Source organism: Thalassophryne amazonica, chromosome 6 (assembly GCF_902500255.1).
Source record: "Thalassophryne amazonica chromosome 6, fThaAma1.1, whole genome shotgun sequence".
Classification (NCBI taxonomy): Eukaryota; Metazoa; Chordata; class Actinopteri; order Batrachoidiformes; family Batrachoididae; genus Thalassophryne; species Thalassophryne amazonica.
Window position 1 is genome coordinate 75,328,066 of NC_047108.1, and position 21,368 is coordinate 75,349,433.

The window sequence follows — 21,368 nt, forward strand, 5'->3', positions numbered from 1 at the left end:
CACAGTCAGTCAGTGTCAAGCAATTCAGTGCATTCTGTATGCCTGTGCACACTCAGTGTCACAGTGCTTAAACAAATGAAATGTGGCAACTGTTTAATGAAATCATGCAAACAAACAGAAGCATTTCCAGCGCTTCTTGGGTTTTTTGCTGTCAACCACTCCAGGGCTTTGCATAGACCACAGCTGGGAACAAACACTTGCATATTTATTTATCAAACTAGTGACAAGCTAGCTTCATGCGCTAATTTCAGCTTTGCTAAACTTGGTATTGTCAGGTATTGAAATACCAGTAAGTAACCACAGCTTCAAATGGAAGCCCCAAACAAGCCTGTTATTTTACGCTATGTTATGGGCTCAATGTTAATATGTTAAAAACATGTTAAACTGAAACCACGCAGAGTTTGAAAGGCAAAAACAGCATTTACTTAAAAAAAATAAATGATTATATCATCTTATGTGTGGAACCGTAATTGTCACGTTAGTGATAAAATACATCAGCAACAAGCAACTGTATTTTTAAATACAAGCCACAAAATCCAAATTCACCACCCACAACTTGTGATTCTTTCCCCCTACCATATGACATCACAAAAAGTAAAGCCCAAAGTCATATATGATAAGCAGACATGGCAAATCTGTCAGACATCAGCTGGTCTGGTGTGTGACGTGGCATAAAGCATTTCACAGTTTACAGTTTTTGCAAGTAGTATTCCTGCCCAGCAAACATGTGATGGCTAAAGGACATCAGGGTTTTGGTTTGGATTTAGTCATGTCATGGCATCTCTGCTGAGAGGTGATGGTCTAGTGGTTAAGCAGTGAGCTTAAGACTAGACACTCCTTGTTTCAAATCCCTGCCAGACCAGGAAAATTAAGAGCCCTTGGGCAAGGTCCTTAGACCCCCAGACGCTCCCAGTGTACAGCTGAGCGACTTGCAAAACAGCACCATTCATCCACACACACACACACACACACACACACACAGGTCTGTGTGTGTGAATGAATGTGAGGCATCAACGTAAAGCCATTTAACTTCTGATTCAGTTGGAAGAGCACTATATAAATGCACACCATGCAAAAATGATGTACTGATGTTGAATCGTGACATTATGGTGTCATTTTGTTGATCGTGTTGTGACATCCATACATGCACCTGAAAGGACAGAGCATCGAGTAATGTAGTCTACAGTGCATCATTCCTGTAGGAAAAACAGGTAAATCACTTTGCAGGAATACTGTACATAAGTAGACAGGGGCCTGCTATTGTAAGCCCAGCAGACACACTGTGTAAATGCAATGTTATATATTGGTGGACGTTTAACATGGCCATAAAATCATTCTGTAGTTTCACTACAAATTTGTTCAGTTTCAATTTTTCATTTATATAGCGCCAAATCACAACAGAGTTGCCTCAAGGCGCTTCACACAAGTAAGGTCAAACTTACCAACCCCCTGAGTAACGGTGGTAAGGAAAAACTCCCTCTGAGGAAGAAACCTCAAGCAAACCAGACTCAAAGGGGTGACCCTCTGCTTGGGCTGTACAGAACAATTCACAAAACGAATATACAGGAAATGCTGTTGGTGCACAGGACAGGAGGGTTTCCAGCACAAATACCACACCCATCTCTGGATGGAGCTGCACCTTAAACAGAGAGAAAAAACAGAATCAGGCATCAGAAAAACAAGAAATACAGTATAATTTGTCAGCCTTAAACAACAAGAAAAACAGAAAAAATACTAAGGTGATCACCGGCCACTCGCCCTAACTTCACTAAAAGACCCAGAATTTAGGTAAAGTTGAGGCTGTGGCACGCTCCGTTTCCTAATAAAATGAATTAAAAGAGTGAAAAGCGTAGAACTATACTATACCAGGATGCTACCCATACAAAAGGGAAAATAAGTGCATCTTAAGTCTGGCTTGACTGTTTTATTGACGCAGGGAGATCTTTCCACAGAACAGGGGCACAATAACAGAAAGCTCTATGACCCGCAGACTTCTTATTCACCCTAGGAACACAAAGTAGTCCTGCGCCCTGAGAACGCAAAGCCCGGGCCGGTACGTAAGGTTTAATTAGGTCAACTAGGTAGGGAGGTGCCAGTCCGTGAACAATTTTATAGACTAGTAGCAGAACCTTAAAATCTGATCTCACTGGGACAGGAAGCCAGTGAAGAGATGCCAAAATGGGTGTAATGTGGTTGAACTTTCTGCTTCGTGCCAAAAATCTGACAGTAGCATTTTGAACCAATTGGAAAGCTCTAAAGCTGGACTGCGGTAAACCAGAAAATAGAACATTGCAGTAGTCCAATCTAGAAGAGATAAATGCATGGATCAGGGTCTCAGTATCAGCCACAGACAGGATGGAATGAATCTTTGCTATATTTCGCAGGTGGAAGAAAGCAGTCCTAGTAATATTTTTAATGTGGAGGTCAAAGGACAATGTAGGATCAAAAATTACCCCAAGGTTCCGCAGTTTGTCATTGTGATGTATGACACACGAGCCGAGGCTGAGCGTTAACTGGTCAAATTGTTGCAGCATTGAAGATGGCCAAACATATAGATTTTCATATAGTTCTGAACCATTTTTCTCATTGATTGCCAATGTGGAGCAGTGGTATGACATTGAACTGATGTGTGATAGATCATTGGTGGAAACCAGATTATTATTTGATTGGTCAAAATAATCATAAAAATAATTAGCAGAATACTTGATTGTACAAGGTCTATTAGAAAAGTATCTGACCTTATTATTTTTTTCAAAAACCATATGGATTTGAATCATGCTTGAACCCTCGTGGGCATGCGAGAGTTTTTTCACGCCTGTCGGTTACGTCATTCGCCTGTGGGCAGTCTTTGAGTGAGGAGTCGCCCACCCTCTCGTCGATTTTTTCATTGTTTAGGAATGGCTCAGAGACTGTTGCTTTGTTTGATCAAAATTTTTTCAAAACTGTAAGGCACAACTGAGTGGACACCATTCGATAAATTCAGCTGGTTTTCGGTAAAAAATTTTAACAGCTGATGAGAGATTTTGGTTTGGTAGTGTCGCTTTAAGGACGGCCCACGGCGCCTGGCGGCGATCTGCGCTTCAAGGCGGCAGCATCTCGCCGTTTCAAGTTGAAAACTTCCACATTTCAGGCTCTGTTGACCCAGGAAGTCGTCAGAGAACTTTCAGAAGAAGTCGGCATGAGGAGTTTATTCGGACATTCCATTGTTAACGGACATTTTGTAATGAAAGAACGTGCGGGCAGAGTCGCATGTTGGGCTGGACCCGACCGCGGGGGGTCGCGACAGGAAAAACACCTCCGTTGGAAACCTTAACGGGCAAGTTGGAACATGCCCAAGCTGTTAAACAATTTCTCAGTTACTCACTTGTTGAAAGCCATCAAAAGCCGCCTGAATTTTACAAATGGTTTTCAACACGGAGGTGTTTTTCCTGTCGCGGTGCACACAGATTCGCCGAGTCGTCACGGAAACAACTCGGCGAATTTGCGTGCATGTCTTTCATTAAAAAATGTCCTTAAACAGTGGAATGTCCGCATAAAGTCCTCATGCCGGCCTCTTCTGAATCTTCTCTGTTCTCTCACGACGTCCTGGGTGAATTAAGCCTTAAATTAGGATGTTTTCAGGTCGAAACAGGCCGACAACGGCGCCTGGAAGCGCTGCGCGACGTCCCGCTCCGTGGGAAGCCCTTACACCGACAGAAACACCCCATAATCTCTCATCAGCCGTTAAACTTTTCACCGAAAACCAGCTTAATTTCTCGAATAGTGTCCACTCGGATATTCCTCACAGGTCCAGAAAAAATTTTGATAAAGCAACGCGCGCCGTCTCGAGCAGCGTGTGAAACAAAGGAATTCAGCCGAGAGGGCTGAACCACATCTCACTCAAGGCCTGCCCACAGGGAAATGACGTCACCGACACGCGTGAAAAAACTCACGCATGCGCACGAGGGTTCAAGCATGATTGGTGTAATCGCACGTCATTCAAATCCATATAGTTAAAAAAAAAATAAAAGTGTCGGTTTCTTATCTAATAGACCTCGTAAAAATGCCTGACTTTAAACTAGTACTGTACAAGAACTATAGAGAGGAAATGTGCTCACCACCCTGTGTGAGTCAACGTGCTGTGAGCCTGCGGCTTTATGAGTACCATATGGATCACCTTTCCTCAGCAGTTGAATGTATGTAAAATTCATTGCCCCATTTCATTTTACCTTTTCAACTCCAGCTCAGCCAGCACCTTTTCAATTTGGCTCAAATCTACAACTTTCTAGGCCTCACTTTTTACAGTTCAGCTAAATCTTGCTTCATAAAGCTGTTATAAATAAGTCAAACAGCAAAACCCAACTGTGAAGTGTCTGCACGTGCACGGTGATGTGTGCGTTAACAGTGTTTGCGCATTATGTTTAATGGGAGAGCTGGTTAGATTGTGATCCAGCACTAAAATGATCCTGTAAGTCAGGGTTGCTTTCTAAACTGCTCTGACCCCTGTGCTCCTGCGCTGCAAGTATTTACACCGAGTTCACTGGCATTTAACACAAACCACATATTTTTAACATTAGGATCCTCCTGGTTAACCCCGAGCCATGTAAATAGTTAGCTGCCCATCAGCTTGGATCAGTCAACGCACTGCCTGTTTGGATCAGCTCCATATGTGCGTGAACATCTAAATCGCAACGTGACTACGGCCAGAAGGGTATCAGTTTCTCTACACTTTCTCTTATCGCCTGTGATTATTAGATTTTGTGTAGACTTGACACAAAACTGATCCACTGATCATGTCACAGAGGTGAGTGTTCTCAGTTTGTAGGAAAATTACCTGAAAAACCTTTGAAATATATGGTGCTGTATGTCTGATGGGAATGGAGCCAGTGACATGTTGATACATCTCAGCTGCATGAAGCTGTCTGAATTGTAGCATGCAAGCAACACTGCCCTCTTCTGGTTGTTATATGCAATGCAATTTATTAAAGAATACAAGCTCAAAAACAACCATTACACATTATCATTCATATATATATATATATATATATATATATATATATATATATATATATATATATATATATATATATATATATATATATATATATGAATGAAAGTGTGTATGTGTGTGTGTGTGTGTGTGTATTCCCACAGCGTCTGATCTGAGCATGCAGACCATTCATGGAAGCAACCTCGCATGCATGACCAGTGCACATGCCATATAAATACACGCTGTATTTTTCAGGATATATGTATAAATACCAAACATTCCAAGTTATGTCATGCAAAGCTGCAAGAGCTAAACATCATGAGTGTTTGTGTGTTCTGGGTGTGAGATAAGGTCAGATAAAGGTAAATGTCTGTGAAAGCAGTAGGGTTTTGCAGTTCTCACAGACTGATTTCATCTGCACTGATGAATGCGTTTCATATTTCTTTTTCGCCGACATTTCACTTGTAGGCTTCGTACATTAAAACGTGACGTTCAGGTTGTTTGAAAACTGTGTAAATGTAGATCACACGGAGGTAAAGTGAAGCCTTTTCAAGGTTAAGTGTAGTCTGTTGTTTAACTTAAGGCTTTAGTGTGTGTGTGTGTGTGTGTGTGTGTGTGTGTGTGTGTGTGTGTGTGTGTGTGTGTGTGTGTGTGTGTGTGTGTGTGTGTGTGTGTGTGTGTGTGTGTGTGTTACAGGGCTGTGGTTCACGGGGTCCAGATGGTAGGCATGTGGGGCCCGGCCTGCACTGGAGTCTGGCTATAGAGTCCACAGGGGCTCACACTTCAACTGGACACATTCCACAGGTACACATAAACACAAACTACAGCAACACACGCGTATAGTTCAAGGACAAAAAGAGTTTCCATTAGTGGTGAAAATTGAAAAAACATTTGTATGCAACTAACAGGAAAGTCTGTAACTAATACAGTTGCTTGCAAAAGTATTCAACCCCTTGGTATTTCACGCAGTTTAATTTGTTTATGGTGTTTCAAATACAAAAAGTAAATCAGGCTTCTCAATATAAAAATTTCTAAAATTATCTTCCTTAGAGTCGAAGTGAAAGTAAATCTCCACAACATGATATAAATTAATTAAAAATATAAAATCCAAGATGATGGGTTGCATTTGTAATCAGCCCCTTTGGTGTAATACCTGTAAATAATCAGTTTAATTGCCAGTTTTCTTCAGACAAGTCAGTGGATGGATACGTGAACATTTCCAAGTCACTGAATATGTCTTGAACTTTATTTACATCAGTTATGAAGCAATACAAACAGTATGGTACTCTATGGTAAATCTGCATGGAGTAGACAGTTCTCAAAAACTGAGTGACTGTGCAAGAAGGAGAAGAGTGAGGAAAGCCACCAAGACATCCAGACAACCCAGAAAAAGTTATAGGCTTCTGTGACTGTGATTGGAGAAATTGTGCACAGTGCATGTTTTGCATTTTGTATGAGGTATAGAGGAGGGTTTTACTAAAATGAAGACCTGAAAAGTTCAGCGACAGTTTGCCAGAAGGTGCATCTGATATGTAAGCCCAGATTTAATGTTTTGGTGAAAGAAAACCGCCTCTGTACCACTTCATCATGAACCTTTATAACTGGGATACAAAACTGAGCTCCAGATTTGAGATGATTTTCATTCATATCTGTGGTTTGTTCATGAACATAAATGCTTTACACTATTTACTGCTTACCACTGATGGGTGGGTATTTATAAGCTTTGTTTCTGCTTACACCCTTTCAGCCACACAAGTACACTGTTAAGTTGTTCTGTATATGAGTTTTTGTTATTGTTGATCTGTGTGCAGAATAAATTCATTCCTTCAGTCATTCATTCAATTATATTCGAGCTTCTCACCCTAACCCTGGGTGAAAGGCCACATACCCTACTGAGGAATCTCATTTCTGTTGCTTGCATTTATCAATTTAAATTTTTTTTTTTTCATTTTATATAGTGCCAAATCACAATGAAGCTGCCTCAAGGCGCTTCACACAAATAAGGTCAAACCTTACCAACCCCTAAAGCAAGTACACAGGTGACAGTGGTAAGGAAAAACTCCCTCTGATGATATTGAGGAAGAAGCAGACCAGACTCAAAGGGGTGACCCACTGTTTAGGCCATTTTAACATGGCCTTGTATTCCCAGTCTTATTCTTTCAGCTACTACCCAAAACACGTGACGATAGGTAGGTAAATCTGTGCCTTATGGCTTACCTCTTTGTTCATCACAGTACTCAGAATATGACAGTCCAGTACAATATATACAGAACTTCAAAAGCAGAACTGATCCAGCTATCAATCTCACGCCCCTCTTCAAGAACAACACCCAAGATGCTTGAACTCCTTCACTTGGGCCAGTAACTCTCCCTTGATCCAGAGGAGACAATCCATGCTTTTCCAAGAAAGGATCATGGTCTCAGATTTGGAGATTCTGACCCTCATCCCAGTAGTTTCACACTCAGTGTAAAGGGGTAAAATATGACGCATATGATGTAATTTCTCTACTTCCAGGGAGAATCCACTGCATTTTTAATGGGTTTTTCAGCAAATTTCACGCAAACAAAGTGAAAATGCAAAGAAAAAGTGACGACGCAGTGGGAAAGTGGATATGTGTTGCGGTTTGTTTATGACCTGGAGCACAAATGTGTTGAGGCAGTTTTACAGGTGAGAGAACATAGCTGCTCTGGTTAGTGGTGTAGGCTAACATTTAGGCACTCGTCTTTTCTTCTCCACTGGGAACCAAAAAAAATACATTTTGCGGCTACTTCTGTGATTGCAATTGAAAATAAAACAGTGCACCATTTTTCCATATGAAGTTATGCTGTGTATATATTACACAACGGAGCAGAGGTCCCCATAAGTGGTCAAATCCTGCGATATGATGTGGGGTTCAAATGAGACTGCGGTGGCCTATATTGACCTACGTTCTATGAGGCCAAGCTCAACTAATGTTACACTACGACCTGATTACTTTTCCAATGTAGCTAAATTTTTTATGTAAATAAACAAAAATAACCACAGATCACAAAAACAAATTTCCACTTTCAAGAACAGTGGTCAAAAGGTCAAAGAAATGAGACTGGGATTTAAGAGTTATCGCTGCAACCCCTATCATTTGAGTTAGGAACGTGAACAAATTGCAGTATTCCATCCTCATTACCACCACTGTAGTGCCCTCGAGTAAAGCCCTAATCCTGAGCTGCTCTGAAACACAGAGTCGACTACAGCTGTACTGGCCATATGTTCTAGATGTGAGTCCAGTGAGGCTGTGCTTTTAAAAGAGAGTATATACACATTGCACATGGTAACATGCTTTTCTCTGGCTCAGGACGTGTGCCCATGAGGTCGTCATCACTGGTCCTGCTCCTCCTGATCGGCGTCCAGGCTGTACTGAACATGGGAGGTGGATGGGCTCGGGCAGCCAACCACAAAGCAGGACAGCAGATGACAGCCAATCACAGATCAGGACATCAGCCGACAGCAGCTGGGGACCGCCTCTCTGAACACCAGTCTTCACAAGAGCACCACAGGACCCGGCGAACCCACCGCGCAGCTTCACACTCCCAGCCAGCTACATCAGATTTACCCTCCGACCCCTCCATTCCAGCAGTGGACCCCAAGCTGTTCTCGAAGAAACGTTACAGATATTCACCCCGTGTTGTTTTCAGTGAGGTGCCCCCATCTCATGATGCCCTCGAGGGAGAGGGCTATGACACTGAGGGGGTGAGAGGGGTGAGGGTACGGCGCAGGGCAGGGTCTCACCCCATGCACCGAGGAGAGTACTCAGTATGTGACAGCATAAACAACTGGGTGGGCAACATGACCAAAGCCACAGACCTAGCGGGGAATGAGGTCACAGTGTTGCCCAACGTTACAATCAACAATGTGGTGAAGAGACAGTTCTTCTACGAGACCACCTGCCGGTCCCCCACGCACAGGGGCTCCGGGACTACCAGTGGGGGAAAGTCAGGGGGCCGAGGTGGAAAATCAGGCTCCAAATCAGGCATTTCAGGTTGTCTGGGCATCGACAGTCGCCACTGGAACTCCTACTGCACCAACACACACATATTCGTAAGCGCCATGACCACCTTCAAGGAACGGACAGCCTGGCGTTTCATCCGGATCAACGCCGCATGTGTGTGTGTTCTAAGCCGGAAGTCTTGGGGGGGACGAACTCCGAGGGGCTAATGGGGGAGGACAACTCCTGACCACTGAACTATAAACCAAACACATATTTCTCATAAACAGCAGCTGCAGCTTTATTGCCAATACTGTAACCCCCCCAACCCCCAGCTCCAAATACACAGTCACAGACACACAACCACACAACACAGCCTTAAACATCATCACCTCCAAAGCTTTCACAACAGACACACAACATCCATCTATCCAAACCCTTTGCCCCCCCCCCCCCCCCCCCCCCCCCCCGACCCTACCTCAGCCCGAGAAGTCCTGGTTGTTTTAAATTATGAGGACCGCATGTCATATTTATGGTTTATACAGTCAAATATGAAAATATATACGGTATGTGTGTGTATATACAAAATGAAATCAAGCTTTTAATGTTGTTATTGTTGTTGTGTTGTTCATGTTGTTATTTATTAAACACCTCAGTACTTACCTGGGTCATTGTGTCCATTTACATTTGCCATTATTACCACCGCCAAGGGGGTTATGTTGCACCTGTATATGTTGATTTGTTCAATTGTCAGCGGGAAAATGCAAAAGCCTGAGTGTCACTGGTGATAACATTGGCTTAAGGGACAGGACGTGCACAGAGAAAGAAAAAAACCTTGATGTTAATCCAAATCCAGAGAAATTTTTTCACTTTCGCCAACATTACTAGACATAGAAAAAATTGTGCATTAACTTCAATATTTATTTGTTTAATGGGTGAGGGATTGGAATAGCAGTTGGAATTAATATATCTGAAGGTCGACACTCCAGTGGTGTTCTGAAAGTAGGACATGGGAATGGTAAATTCTTCTCTTGGACTACGGGCCAGAAGTACAGTGGCTGAGAAAGGCCACAACATTTAGAGTCAGGCAAATGTCCAAAACACGTACAAAAACACAAAAAAACCTGCATCAATTCAACAACAGGTAGGTGCATTAAAAATGTGTTAAAAATTGAGAAAGCAGTTGTCATAGTAGCGATCACAAATATAGCCCACAGTACCTGTAACAATTTGATATGATAGCAAAAGCAGTTTGTGTTGTTAGTAGGTCTATGTTTTTGAGTGCATTGTGTGAATTTGCAGCAAACATGCTATCAGTTAAATTGTACGTGATGTAGGTTATATTTGTTTGGATTATTTGTCTTTACAACAGTTTTTTTCCAATTTGCAAGGCATTTTTTATGCAACTGCCTGTTGTGAAGAATGTGGGTTTAGTTTCATTTTCCTCTGTCTTGGCTACTATACAAACTAGTACAATGCAAAACATGTTTTACATGCGTCAAGTTTTTCAAAATAATGAAAACAGCTGCTATAAGCAGAAAAAATATCTGTCTACAGTTGGACATAAAATTAAAAAAAAATTCTGAACACAAGATACTAGCTAGTATAGTATCCAGTATCTGCTTAGAAATTGATGATATCACCTAGTGTTTGGTGTAGTTAAGTATAATGCTGACCAAATATGCACCAAACACTATCTAGACACCAGACAGTAGCATTTGATGCAGAATCAGCACATATACAGTTGTATGCAAAAGTTTGGGCACCCCTGATAATTTTCATGATTTTCCTTTATAAATCATTGGTTGTCTGGGTTAGAAATTTAATTTAAATATATCATATAGCAGATAAACACATTGATATTTGAGAAGTGAAATTAAGTTTCTAATATTTACATGAAATTGTGCAATAATTATTTAAACAAAATTAGGCAGGTGCATAAATTTGGGCACCTTTGTCATTTTATTGATTTGAATACATTTAGCACTAATTATTGGAACACAAAATTGGTTTGTAAGCTCACTGACCCTTGACCTCCTTACACAGGTGAATCCAATCATGAGAAAGGGTATTTAAGGTGGCCATTTGCAAATGATTTCCCTCTTTGCATCTCTTCTAATGAGTGGAAACATGGGAGCCTCTGAGCAACTCTCAAATGACCTGAAAACAAAGATTGTTCAACATCATGGTTTAGGGGAAGGATACAAAAAGCTATCTCAGAGATTTCAACTGTCAGTTTCCACTGTGAGGAACATAGTGAGGAAATGGAAAACCGCAGGCACAGTGCTAGTTAAGGCCCGAAGTGGCAAGAAAAATCTCTGAAGTGAAGGATGGTGAGAACAGTCATAGTCAACCCACAAACCTGCTCCAATGACCTACAACATGATCTTGCTGCAGATAGTGTCTCTGTGCATTGTTCAACTATACGGCGCACTTTGCACAAAGAGATGCTGTATGATGCTGTAATGCAGAGGAAGCCTTTTCTGCATACATGCCACAAACAGAGTTGCTTGAGGTATGCTAAAGCACATTTAGACAAGCCAGCTTCATTCTGGAATAAGGTGCTGTGGACTGATGAAACTAACATTGAGTTATTTGGACATAACAAGGGGTGGAATGCATGGCTGAAAAAGAACACAGCATTTCAAGAAAAACACTTGCTACCTACAGTAAAATTCGGAGGTGGTTCCATCATGCTGTGGAGCTGTGTGGCCAGTGCAGGTACTGGGATTTTTTGTGAAAGTTGAGTGTCACATGGATTCCAGTCAATATCAGCAGATTCTTGAGAACAATGTTCATGAATCAGTGACAAAGTTGAAGTTGTGCCGGGGCTGGATCTTTTCAACAAGACAACGGCCCTAAACACTGCTCAAAATCTACTAAGGCATTCATGCAGAGGAACAAGTACAGTGTTCTGGAATGGCCATCAGTCCCCAGACCTGAATATTATTGAAAATCTGTGGTGTGATTTTAAGCGGGCTGTCCATGCTCAGAAACCATCAAACCTGAGATGTTTTGTAAAGAAGAATGGTCCAAAATACCTTCAACCAGAATCTAGACTCTCATTGGAAGCCATAGGAAGCGTTTAGAGGCTGTTATTTCTGCAAAAGGAGGATCTACTAAATATTGATGTTTTTTTTTCTGTTGGGGTGCCCAAATTTATGCACCTGCCTAATTTTGTTTAAAGAATTATTGCACACTTTCTGTAAATCCTATAAACTTAATTTCACTTCTCTAATATCACTGTTTGTCTGCTATATGATATATTTAACTGAAGTTGCTGATCCAAACAACCAATAATTTATAAAGGAAAATCATGGAAATCATCAGGGGTGCCCAAACGTTTACATACCACTGTATACCTATATGAAAAACAGTACTAATTAGTCAGTTATGTGACCACTTTTTCATAATTTCTTCATGGTGATTAATTTCATTCATGTTATATGCAGCAGTTTGTTAAAGATACGGTGGTACTTAATCAAGTCTTTGCAATATTTATTTATTTATTTACTGACTAATCATCAGTAACTATTGTGAACTGAGCAATACAGCTATAATGGAACATTTTTTTCTGAGTATTGCATCTTGATAAATGATTAGTTTCTGTAATGAAAATGGGTGAAAAAAAAATTTCACATTTGACCTTTGTTGGAAATACGATGATATATATTAACATTTCAAATGAGATTTTTCTCATACACACAAATGAAAATAAATAAAGCCTATTAAAACAGATATATGCAAAAACTTAATAAAATTCAAAACAAAAGAACTTTTACAAAATATATATTTTTTTTAATTTATGTTTCAATGTGATGTTTTCTTTTTTATATTTTTCCACAGAGGTTTATGGATTAGGTCGTCTGTGATGTTTTGTGCAATCCTGAGTCATCATCATGAGTTATCAAGATTTGGTGACACAGATGACATGAAAGAGAGGATTTTTGCAAGAAGTTACAGGTTTTTTACAAATGTCAAAACAAAACAAAAAGTCAGTGTCTGTCTTGCTTATAGAATCAACAAGTATTGTGTTTTTCATCAAAAAAAAAAGTACTACCATGAATATATCAGGTTAAAGTGTGCTGAAAATTTTATTTCTTCAAAATTAATTCACAGTAAATTATTTCATTCATAATGTGTGACTGTGTTTTGGTATCGACATATGAGTCTGATAGAAACAAATGGGTCTGTGAACACATGAAATTAAGAATTTTGATTTTAAAAAATGGAACAATGAAAGCTGACAAGACCAGACATCTATTCAGGCTTGATCACAGTGATATCAGACAGCACTGCAGCATTCCAGGATGGCGGCCTTTGGCAAAGCAAAGAGGAATCCTGAGGAACATTTCATAACATTCTAACCAGTCAGCCAACCCTTCTCTTCTTGTAGCTTCATATCTGATCCAGGTGGTTAAAAGTACAGTCTGAACACTCTGCCGATGTGTTCTGTGGACACGTTAAAGAAGATGGATTGGCAGATATGTTCTCAGCAGTGTGGCAAAATTCCTGTTAGACTGAGAAACTCGTGTAAAAACTTTGGGTAGGATGAAGGTCCCGCATCTGAAGATGCAGGATCAAAGGGGCACAGTGGATCAGAAATGTTGTTTTGTGGCATCATAAACAGATTATGTATAGGTTTAGGTCATTCTATTGTGGATTTAATTCAGCAAGTTATTGTTTATAAGTTTGTGTTATTTATGTCTCCCCAAGTGTAATTTACAGGTGTTTAAAATCAATTTAAAATTTTTTGATTAACTGTGCCCCGGACACTAATTCACAGGGCACAGTGAATCCACTTAGAATATAATGAAAAAACACATGATTATAAAGATTTCTTCAGAATTATTAAATATATGCTAATGCATATGAAAACTATAATCGAGCAAACTAGCTATGTAATGTGTGAGTGTATTATATAGTGAAACTATATAAATACAGCTGTCATAATTTCTGTTCAAACGTGAAAACAGTTGTTTATATACACAAATTATAGAAATAATTCATGGAAAAATAAATGCATAAGCTTCAACAAGTAACATTTGTCATCCACTTGATACTGGGGCTCAGTAAATCACTTTCTAGACTGATTCACTGTGCCCCGATTCACTGTGCCCCAGGTGCATGTGACACACGAGTCATGTTATCAAATAACTGATTGACTGGAGAAGACATAACACATACTCATCAGTTGGACAGGGTAGCTAACAAATAATTTTTGGGCCACCTTTCCTCTGTTGTGAGAAATAAATACAAAGAAACTGAAACTGTCCATAAAATTGACTTTTGATAGGAAAAAACTGACTTCACTTGCCACTTACTTTTACCCTTAATGTATCAAAAACAAAACACTAATTTGTAAGGGGGATGTCGTTATGTATAAAAATATGGCATAACTGCTGCAAATACAGATGTAGTTTTGCAGATATAGCTACTGATTCACTGTGCCCCATGACTCACCGTGTCCTGGTTTCCCCTAAAGACAAGTAAACACAATCGTGTCGCTTATTCTGTCAAAACAAATTTAATCAAAAATTCACAGCCGATGGAGAAAACGGATTTTTGTAAGTATGACTTGACATTGTTCAATCCATAAGTATTTGGACACAGCCTGATTTACCTATGTAATTTTGAATCTGTGCATCAACGCAATGAATTTTTAGCTTTAATTTAAAGGGCATAACAAAACTATTGCATTACCCATTTAGGAATTATAGACATTTTTATACACAGTCCTTCCATTTTCAAAGCTCATAAGTAATTGGGCAAAGTAAATATAATGATTTTTAATATAAATTATCAGTTTTGTGAAATTAGAGCTACAGATTTCCAGAAGGCGCTTGGGAGACTTGGTCTTTCTTGTATGAAAATCATTTTCTGTTTCAGTCCACCGTGAAGAAGTGATTGCTGGCACAACAAACAAAAGCTACACAAAGTACAGTTTCTCCAATAACAATCACAGCAGCCAATAACTCCTTCAGCGTTGTCTTGGGTGTTTTTTTTGGCCGCAATTCATGAATAGTTATGGCCATGGTTCAAATAATACAAGGGTTCTGAACCCCGTAATTACACATGGAACTCTCCAAAAGACATAAAATCAACAACTGGGAGTGAAACATTTTCTGATCCCTCTTACCTATAATTGTAATTATTACAATATAATTTTCTCACTGCTGCTAACAGCTGTTTGAATGTGTTTGTCTGTTAAATTTGGATGATGCTGAACAACGTAAGACAAGCTATTAACTAGCTAACACACACACACACACACACACACCCATCAAGTTGTCAGTGCACAATTCATGCTATACCCTGGATGAACTTTGAATTAAAGTAAAATTTCTACACTAAAATCATATATTGATTGATTATTACTCGAGGCCAAAATATGACCATCAGGTTTTGCAAAGGCCTTACATCCGTCAGTCTGTCTGTGCTCAGCATAAGTCCAGTCCTATTACTGCCATGGTTTTCAAATTCACAAGAAACATTTTTGGGACACAGACCTTGGACAAGTAAAAAGATGTCTAACCTTGACCTATTTTAAGAGGTGAAAAGGTCACATTCTGTTTCCTAATATTATACTCAAACACCCGACAGTGTAAGTCCAGTCCTATTACTGCCACGGCCTTCAAATTCACATGTAGCATTCTTGGGACATGGTCCTTGGACAAGTTCAAAGAAGACTGACCTTGACATATTTTAAGAGATCAGAAGGTTGCATTCTGTTTCCTATTTTATTCTCATACGGCCTAGGGTATTTTACGTTATATTTACAACTCCAATCTGCTGGTGTACAGAGGCAGTGACTAAAAACTGTGTCACTGTCCAATTACTTATGGACATGACTGCATTCCCCATTGCATACCCTCTTGTGGTCATGTTGAAAATGATGGATCCAACAAAAAATTAATATATTGATCAAACCATGTCGGAGGCCATTTGGCCTGTGGTTTACTTGGCTGAGCTCAACCTCAGCACTTCTGGGCCATTCAGCTGTGCATGTGTTGCCAGGAAACCTCATCATCAAGGCCGTTTGATCAAAGGCTTTTCAGACGATGACATCAGATAACCTTTTGGTTTGGCAGCAGTGTGCAAACAGGCCATGTGGTTTGTGAACTTTGGTTCGTTTCCTGTTCTTGGTGTAGTGTGAAGTTAAACAAGAAGATAATGTGCATGTACAGTTAGAGGGAGATAAAGGCTCCATGGCTGCAAACTCATGATGATCGTGGTGCAGGTGCAATGACGCAACGCATTAATGACTGTCTTGTTGTTTACCTTAAATAACTATTTTTAAAAATAAAGTGTGAAGCTCTTTCAAAACACCTTTTTATTAAATGGGGCAAACATTATTTAGCAGACAATCCACTTGAGCCACACTCTCCTTTCTTGAGAATACTGTAATTTTCAGTCTCAGACAAAAATCAGAACCCAAATGCTGCACAGCCAGTTTTTGCAGTACGACCAGCAGATGGCGCCATGGTGCCACTATTGCTGTAACAACACTGCAGCTTCAAGAACAGTAAATGAACGTCCAACTACTCCAGACTTAATCGTATTAGTCTTATTTTTCATGTTTAAAGCAGTGAGACGGTTCCTGAAATGTAATGACCTTATAGAGGTCAAGACGTTGATCTGACCCGACTACAGGCATGACAACACTGATTAACAACAGTCTTGAGAGATTTGCGATAATGTCGACTAGTTTGTTAATGGCATGCTTGCATTTTTCTTGTCACATACTTGAGCCACCACTGTGTTCCTCCAACAACAACAAAGCAGCAAACGCTGATACATACTGGTCCAATCTTATCAGATTGAACTTTCCTGTGAGTACAAGCTAAATCTTGTTTGTTTTGTCGTTTTCCTCTCCAATTTCTCAAACACGTGACAAACCTTGCTGTGTGAAGGTTATTATTCATATTAATCCACATATTTTTTTTAGTTTTCTCCCATAGAAGTCTGCGATCCTCTACACCTTTTGAACCAGTGCCTAATTTCCACATGATAAAGTGCTCCCTGTGTCTGTGGAGAAACTATTTATGTTGCACGTGGTGCTGCAGAGTTACATGTTCCCAGAAGGGAAATACTTCCATATCTGCCCTAGAAGAAATAGATTGAAACTTGTTTCAAATGAAATCTGACATGAGTTTTACAAACATAGTTATGCTTTGTTTTGCTTTTAAAGTCTGTGCACCTCCTCTGGCTGTGTAAAAACGGGACCTGTGGCGAGTTGAAAAAACAAAACAACTAACGCTTTGCTTTTTTCCACGTTCGCCCTGTTGATGTATCCCATAATCTCTTGTGCGCCAGAGAGGCGCTGCAATCAAAACGACATGGCGAAACCACATGATAACAAATTGCACTTGCTAAAACATATATTCTAATATTCCACATGAAACTTCATAAACCCAAACTGAATATCAGACATCTTATACACATTGCTCTGGAACAAACAGCACAAGCAGTGTTGTAAAGGACAAAACATAATGTGCAAGTGATGCCATGGATCATGTAATATGTGCTTACGGAGCCATACTAGATGGCAACTTCCGCATTGCATGAAGGGCAAATGATTGAACCTTAAGGCCCCTTCACACATAGCACGCGTAAGTAGGAATCAGGGCGAACCATGGCGAAACACCCGAATGAGTGAACCACGAAAACATCGAGCTGATGTCGGGAGGGACACACAGTCGGTCAGGTGTGAACGATCCCGCTGTGGCGATTTGGTGCACACGCACCAGTGTACACCTAACCATCACAGCAGGAACACAGTGCAAAATTAATAAAGTAAAAAATACATGCCACCCACGGGATTCGAACCTGCAATTTCCAAAAGCTTTGATTAACAAACAGAAACTTTACCACTGCATTACTGCTGTCCAGTAACATGAGCGTAAGATGCCTTAAATCAACAAGGAGATAAACGGATTTAAAAAAAAAGAGAAATTAGACAATGAACGCAGTGAAAAAGGTGCTGTAATTGCTCCTGTTGTGGAGGAAAAAATAAAACAACACACCCTAAGAAAACATTGCATTTTACTGAATCCCTCTTATCGAACAGACAATACAAGTATGATCTGTCTGTTCCTCTATAGATGACCCGTGATCATAGATGTACAGTCATGATATGACATGAATGAAGAAGTGTGCTCTTATCATGTCAGTATCTACTGGACCGGTGTGTCCAGTCCTGCAGGACAGACACCGCTTCATGTGGAACAGAGCTCACATGGGTGACATGAAATTCAGATCACCCGCCGCTTGTTATAACCTGACGGTTCATTTCACCTGAGGTAGCATATCAGTGTGCAGGCCGTGCACTCGCTCGTTACACCCGGTCACAACAGCAATATATCTTTTTATGTATGTCCATGTGAGGACAGCAAGCAGACACACGTGTGTCACAGTGGACAGTTGTAAGGTCTTGTCCGTCCAAACACGGTACGTGTTCCCCAGCCGTAATGTCCATAACCACAGCTCTCAACAGCTGCTGTCGGCAGCCACGCCCCAGCTGTCAGTTCAGCGCACAGACCAATGTGTCACTCTCGTCTATGTTATGTGATCATTGTTTTTTAGTTGTTATGTAATTGTGTATGTAGGTTGTGTAGTACATATTAATATATCTTTCCTGTCTGTGATCTCTGTGTTTTTAATGTGACACGTTGTGTGCACTGAGCCGTCATTTGTAGCAGTCAGTGAGTCTCTGGTCGGCAGCTGGGAGGCGGCTCGCAGGTCAGAGTGCTGTGTGTGTTCTGACCTGGCTGTCCGGCCCCCATGTGATCATGTCTGTACATACATATCGGCATTTTATACAAGTGTGCCCGCCCCCGGCACACCACATGTGCTGCTTTTTTGCAACTCCACACTCGTGGGGGCACTTAGACAAATTTCACATGCAGCTCGAAAGTGATCGTCTGCTTACTGTTTTCATGTTCAATCAATCAATCAATCAATCAATTTTTTATATAGCGCCAAATCACAACAAACAGTTGCCCCAAGGCGCTTTATATTGTAAGGCAAGGCCATACAATAATTATGTAAAAACCCCAACGGTCAAAACGACCCCCTGTGAGCAAGCACTTGGCTACAGTGGGAAGGAAAAACTCCCTTTTAACAGGAAGAAACCTCCAGCAGAACCAGGCTCAGGGAGGGGCAGTCTTCTGCTGGGACTGGTTGGGGCTGAGGGAGAGAACCAGGAAAAAGACATGCTGTGGAGGGGAGCAGAGATCGATCACTAATGATTAAATGCAGAGTGGTGCATACAGAGCAAAAAGAGAAAGAAACAGTGCATCATGGGAACCCCCCAGCAGTCTACGTCTATAGCAGCATAACTAAGGGATGGTTCAGGGTCACCTGATCCAGCCCTAACTATAAGCTTTAGCAAAAAGGAAAGTTTTAAGCCTAATCTTAAAGGTAGAGAGGGTGTCTGTCTCCCTGATCTGAATTGGGAGCTGATTCCACAGGAGAGGAGCCTGAAAGCTGAAGGCTCTGCCTCCCATTCTACTCTTACAAACCCTAGGAACTACAAGTAAGCCTGCAGTCTGAGAGCGAAGCGCTCTATTGGGGTGATATGGTACTACGAGGTCCCTAAGATAAGATGGGACCTGATTATTCAAAACCTTATAAGTAAGAAGAATAATTTTAAATTCTATTCTAGAATTAACAGGAAGCCAATGAAGAGAGGCCAATATGGGTGAGATATGCTCTCTCCTTCTAGTCCCCGTTAGTACTCTAGCTGCAGCATTTTGAATTAACTGAAGGCTTTTTAGGGAACTTTTAGGACAACCTGATAATAATGAATTACAATAGTCCAGCCTAGAGGAAATAAATGCATGAATTAGTTTTTCAGCATCACTCTGAGACAAGACCTTTCTAATTTTAGAGATATTGCGTAAATGCAAAAAAGCAGTGCTACATATTTGTTTAATATGCGCTTTGAATGACATATCCTGATAAAAAATGACTCCAAGATTTCTCACAGTATTACTAGAGGTCAGGGTAATGCCATCCAGAGTAAGGATCTGGTTAGACACCATGTTTCTAAGATTTGTGGGGCCAAGTACAATAACTTCAGTTTTATCTGAGTTTAAAAGCAGGAAATTAGAGGTCATCCATGTCTTTATGTCTGTAAGACAATCCTGCAGTTTAGCTAATTGGTGTGTGTCCTCTGGCTTCATGGATAGATAACGCTGGGTATCATCTGCGTAACAATGAAAATTTAAGCAATACCGTCTAATAATACTGCCTAAGGGAAGCATGTATAAAGTGAATAAAATTGGTCCTAGCACAGAACCTTGTGGAACTCCATAATTAACTTTAGTCTGTGAAGAAGATTCCCCATTTACATGAACAAATTGTAATCTATTAGACAAATATGATTCAAACCACGCAGCGCAGTGCCTTTAATACCTATGGCATGCTCTAATCTCTGTAATAAAATTTTATGGTCAACAGTATCAAAAACAGCACTGAGGTCTAACAGAACAAGCACAGAGATGAGTCCACTGTCCGAGGCCATAAGAAGATCATTTGTAACCTTCACTAATGCTGTTTCTGTACTATGATGAATTCTAAAACCTGACTGAAACTCTTCAAATAGACCATTCCTCTGCAGATGATCAGTTAGCTGTTTTACAACTACCCTTTCAAGAATTTTTGATAGAAAAGGAAGGTTGGAGATTGGCCTATAATTAGCTAAGATAGCTGGGTCAAGTGATGGCTTTTTAAGTAATGGTTTAATTACTGCCACCTTAAAAGCCTGTGGTACATAGCCAACTAACAAAGATAGATTGATCATATTTAAGATCGAAGCATTAAATAATGGTAGGGCTTCCTTGAGCAGCCTGGTAGGAATGGGGTCTAATAAACATGTTGATGGTTTGGATGAAGTAACTAATGAAAATAACTCAGACAAAACAATCGGAGAGAAAGTCTAACCAAATACCGGCATCACTGAAAGCAGCCAAAGATAACGATACGTCTTTGGGATGGTTATGAGTAATTTTTTCTCTAATAGTTAAAATTTTGTTAGCAAAGAAAGTCATGAAGTCATTACTAGTTAAAGTTAATGGAATACTCAGCTCAATAGAGCTCTGACTCTTTGTCAGCCTGGCTACAGTGCTGAAAAGAAACCTGGGGTTGTTCTTATTTTCTTCAATTAGTGATGAGTAGAAAGATGTCCTAGCTTTACGGAGGGCTTTTTTATAGAGCAACAGACTCTTTTTCCAGGCTAAGTGAAGATCTTCTAAATTAGTGAGACGCCATTTCCTCTCTAACTTACGGGTTATCTGCTTTAAGCTACGAGTTTGTGAGTTATACCACGGAGTCAGGCACTTCTGATTTAAAGCTCTCTTTTTCAGAGGAGCTACAGCATCCAAAGTTGTCTTCAATGAGGATGTAAAACTATTGACGAGATAATCTATCTCACTT

At 40.4% G+C, this 21,368-nt stretch overlaps 1 protein-coding gene across 1 annotated transcript in view; it reads left to right on the forward strand.

Moving 5' to 3' along the window:
- ngfa (nerve growth factor a (beta polypeptide)) overlaps nt 1–9,597 on the forward strand; it is an 84,972-nt gene extending 75,375 nt beyond the window's left edge. Inside the window, exons 2-3 of the mRNA XM_034172521.1 lie at nt 5,666–5,773; nt 8,301–9,597. Of these exons, the coding sequence (XP_034028412.1) occupies nt 8,312–9,160 (849 nt within the window). The 5' untranslated portion in view covers nt 5,666–5,773; nt 8,301–8,311 and the 3' untranslated portion in view covers nt 9,161–9,597. The remainder of the gene's footprint in view (nt 1–5,665; nt 5,774–8,300) is intronic.
- The last annotated feature ends 11,771 nt before the right edge of the window (nt 9,598–21,368 follow it).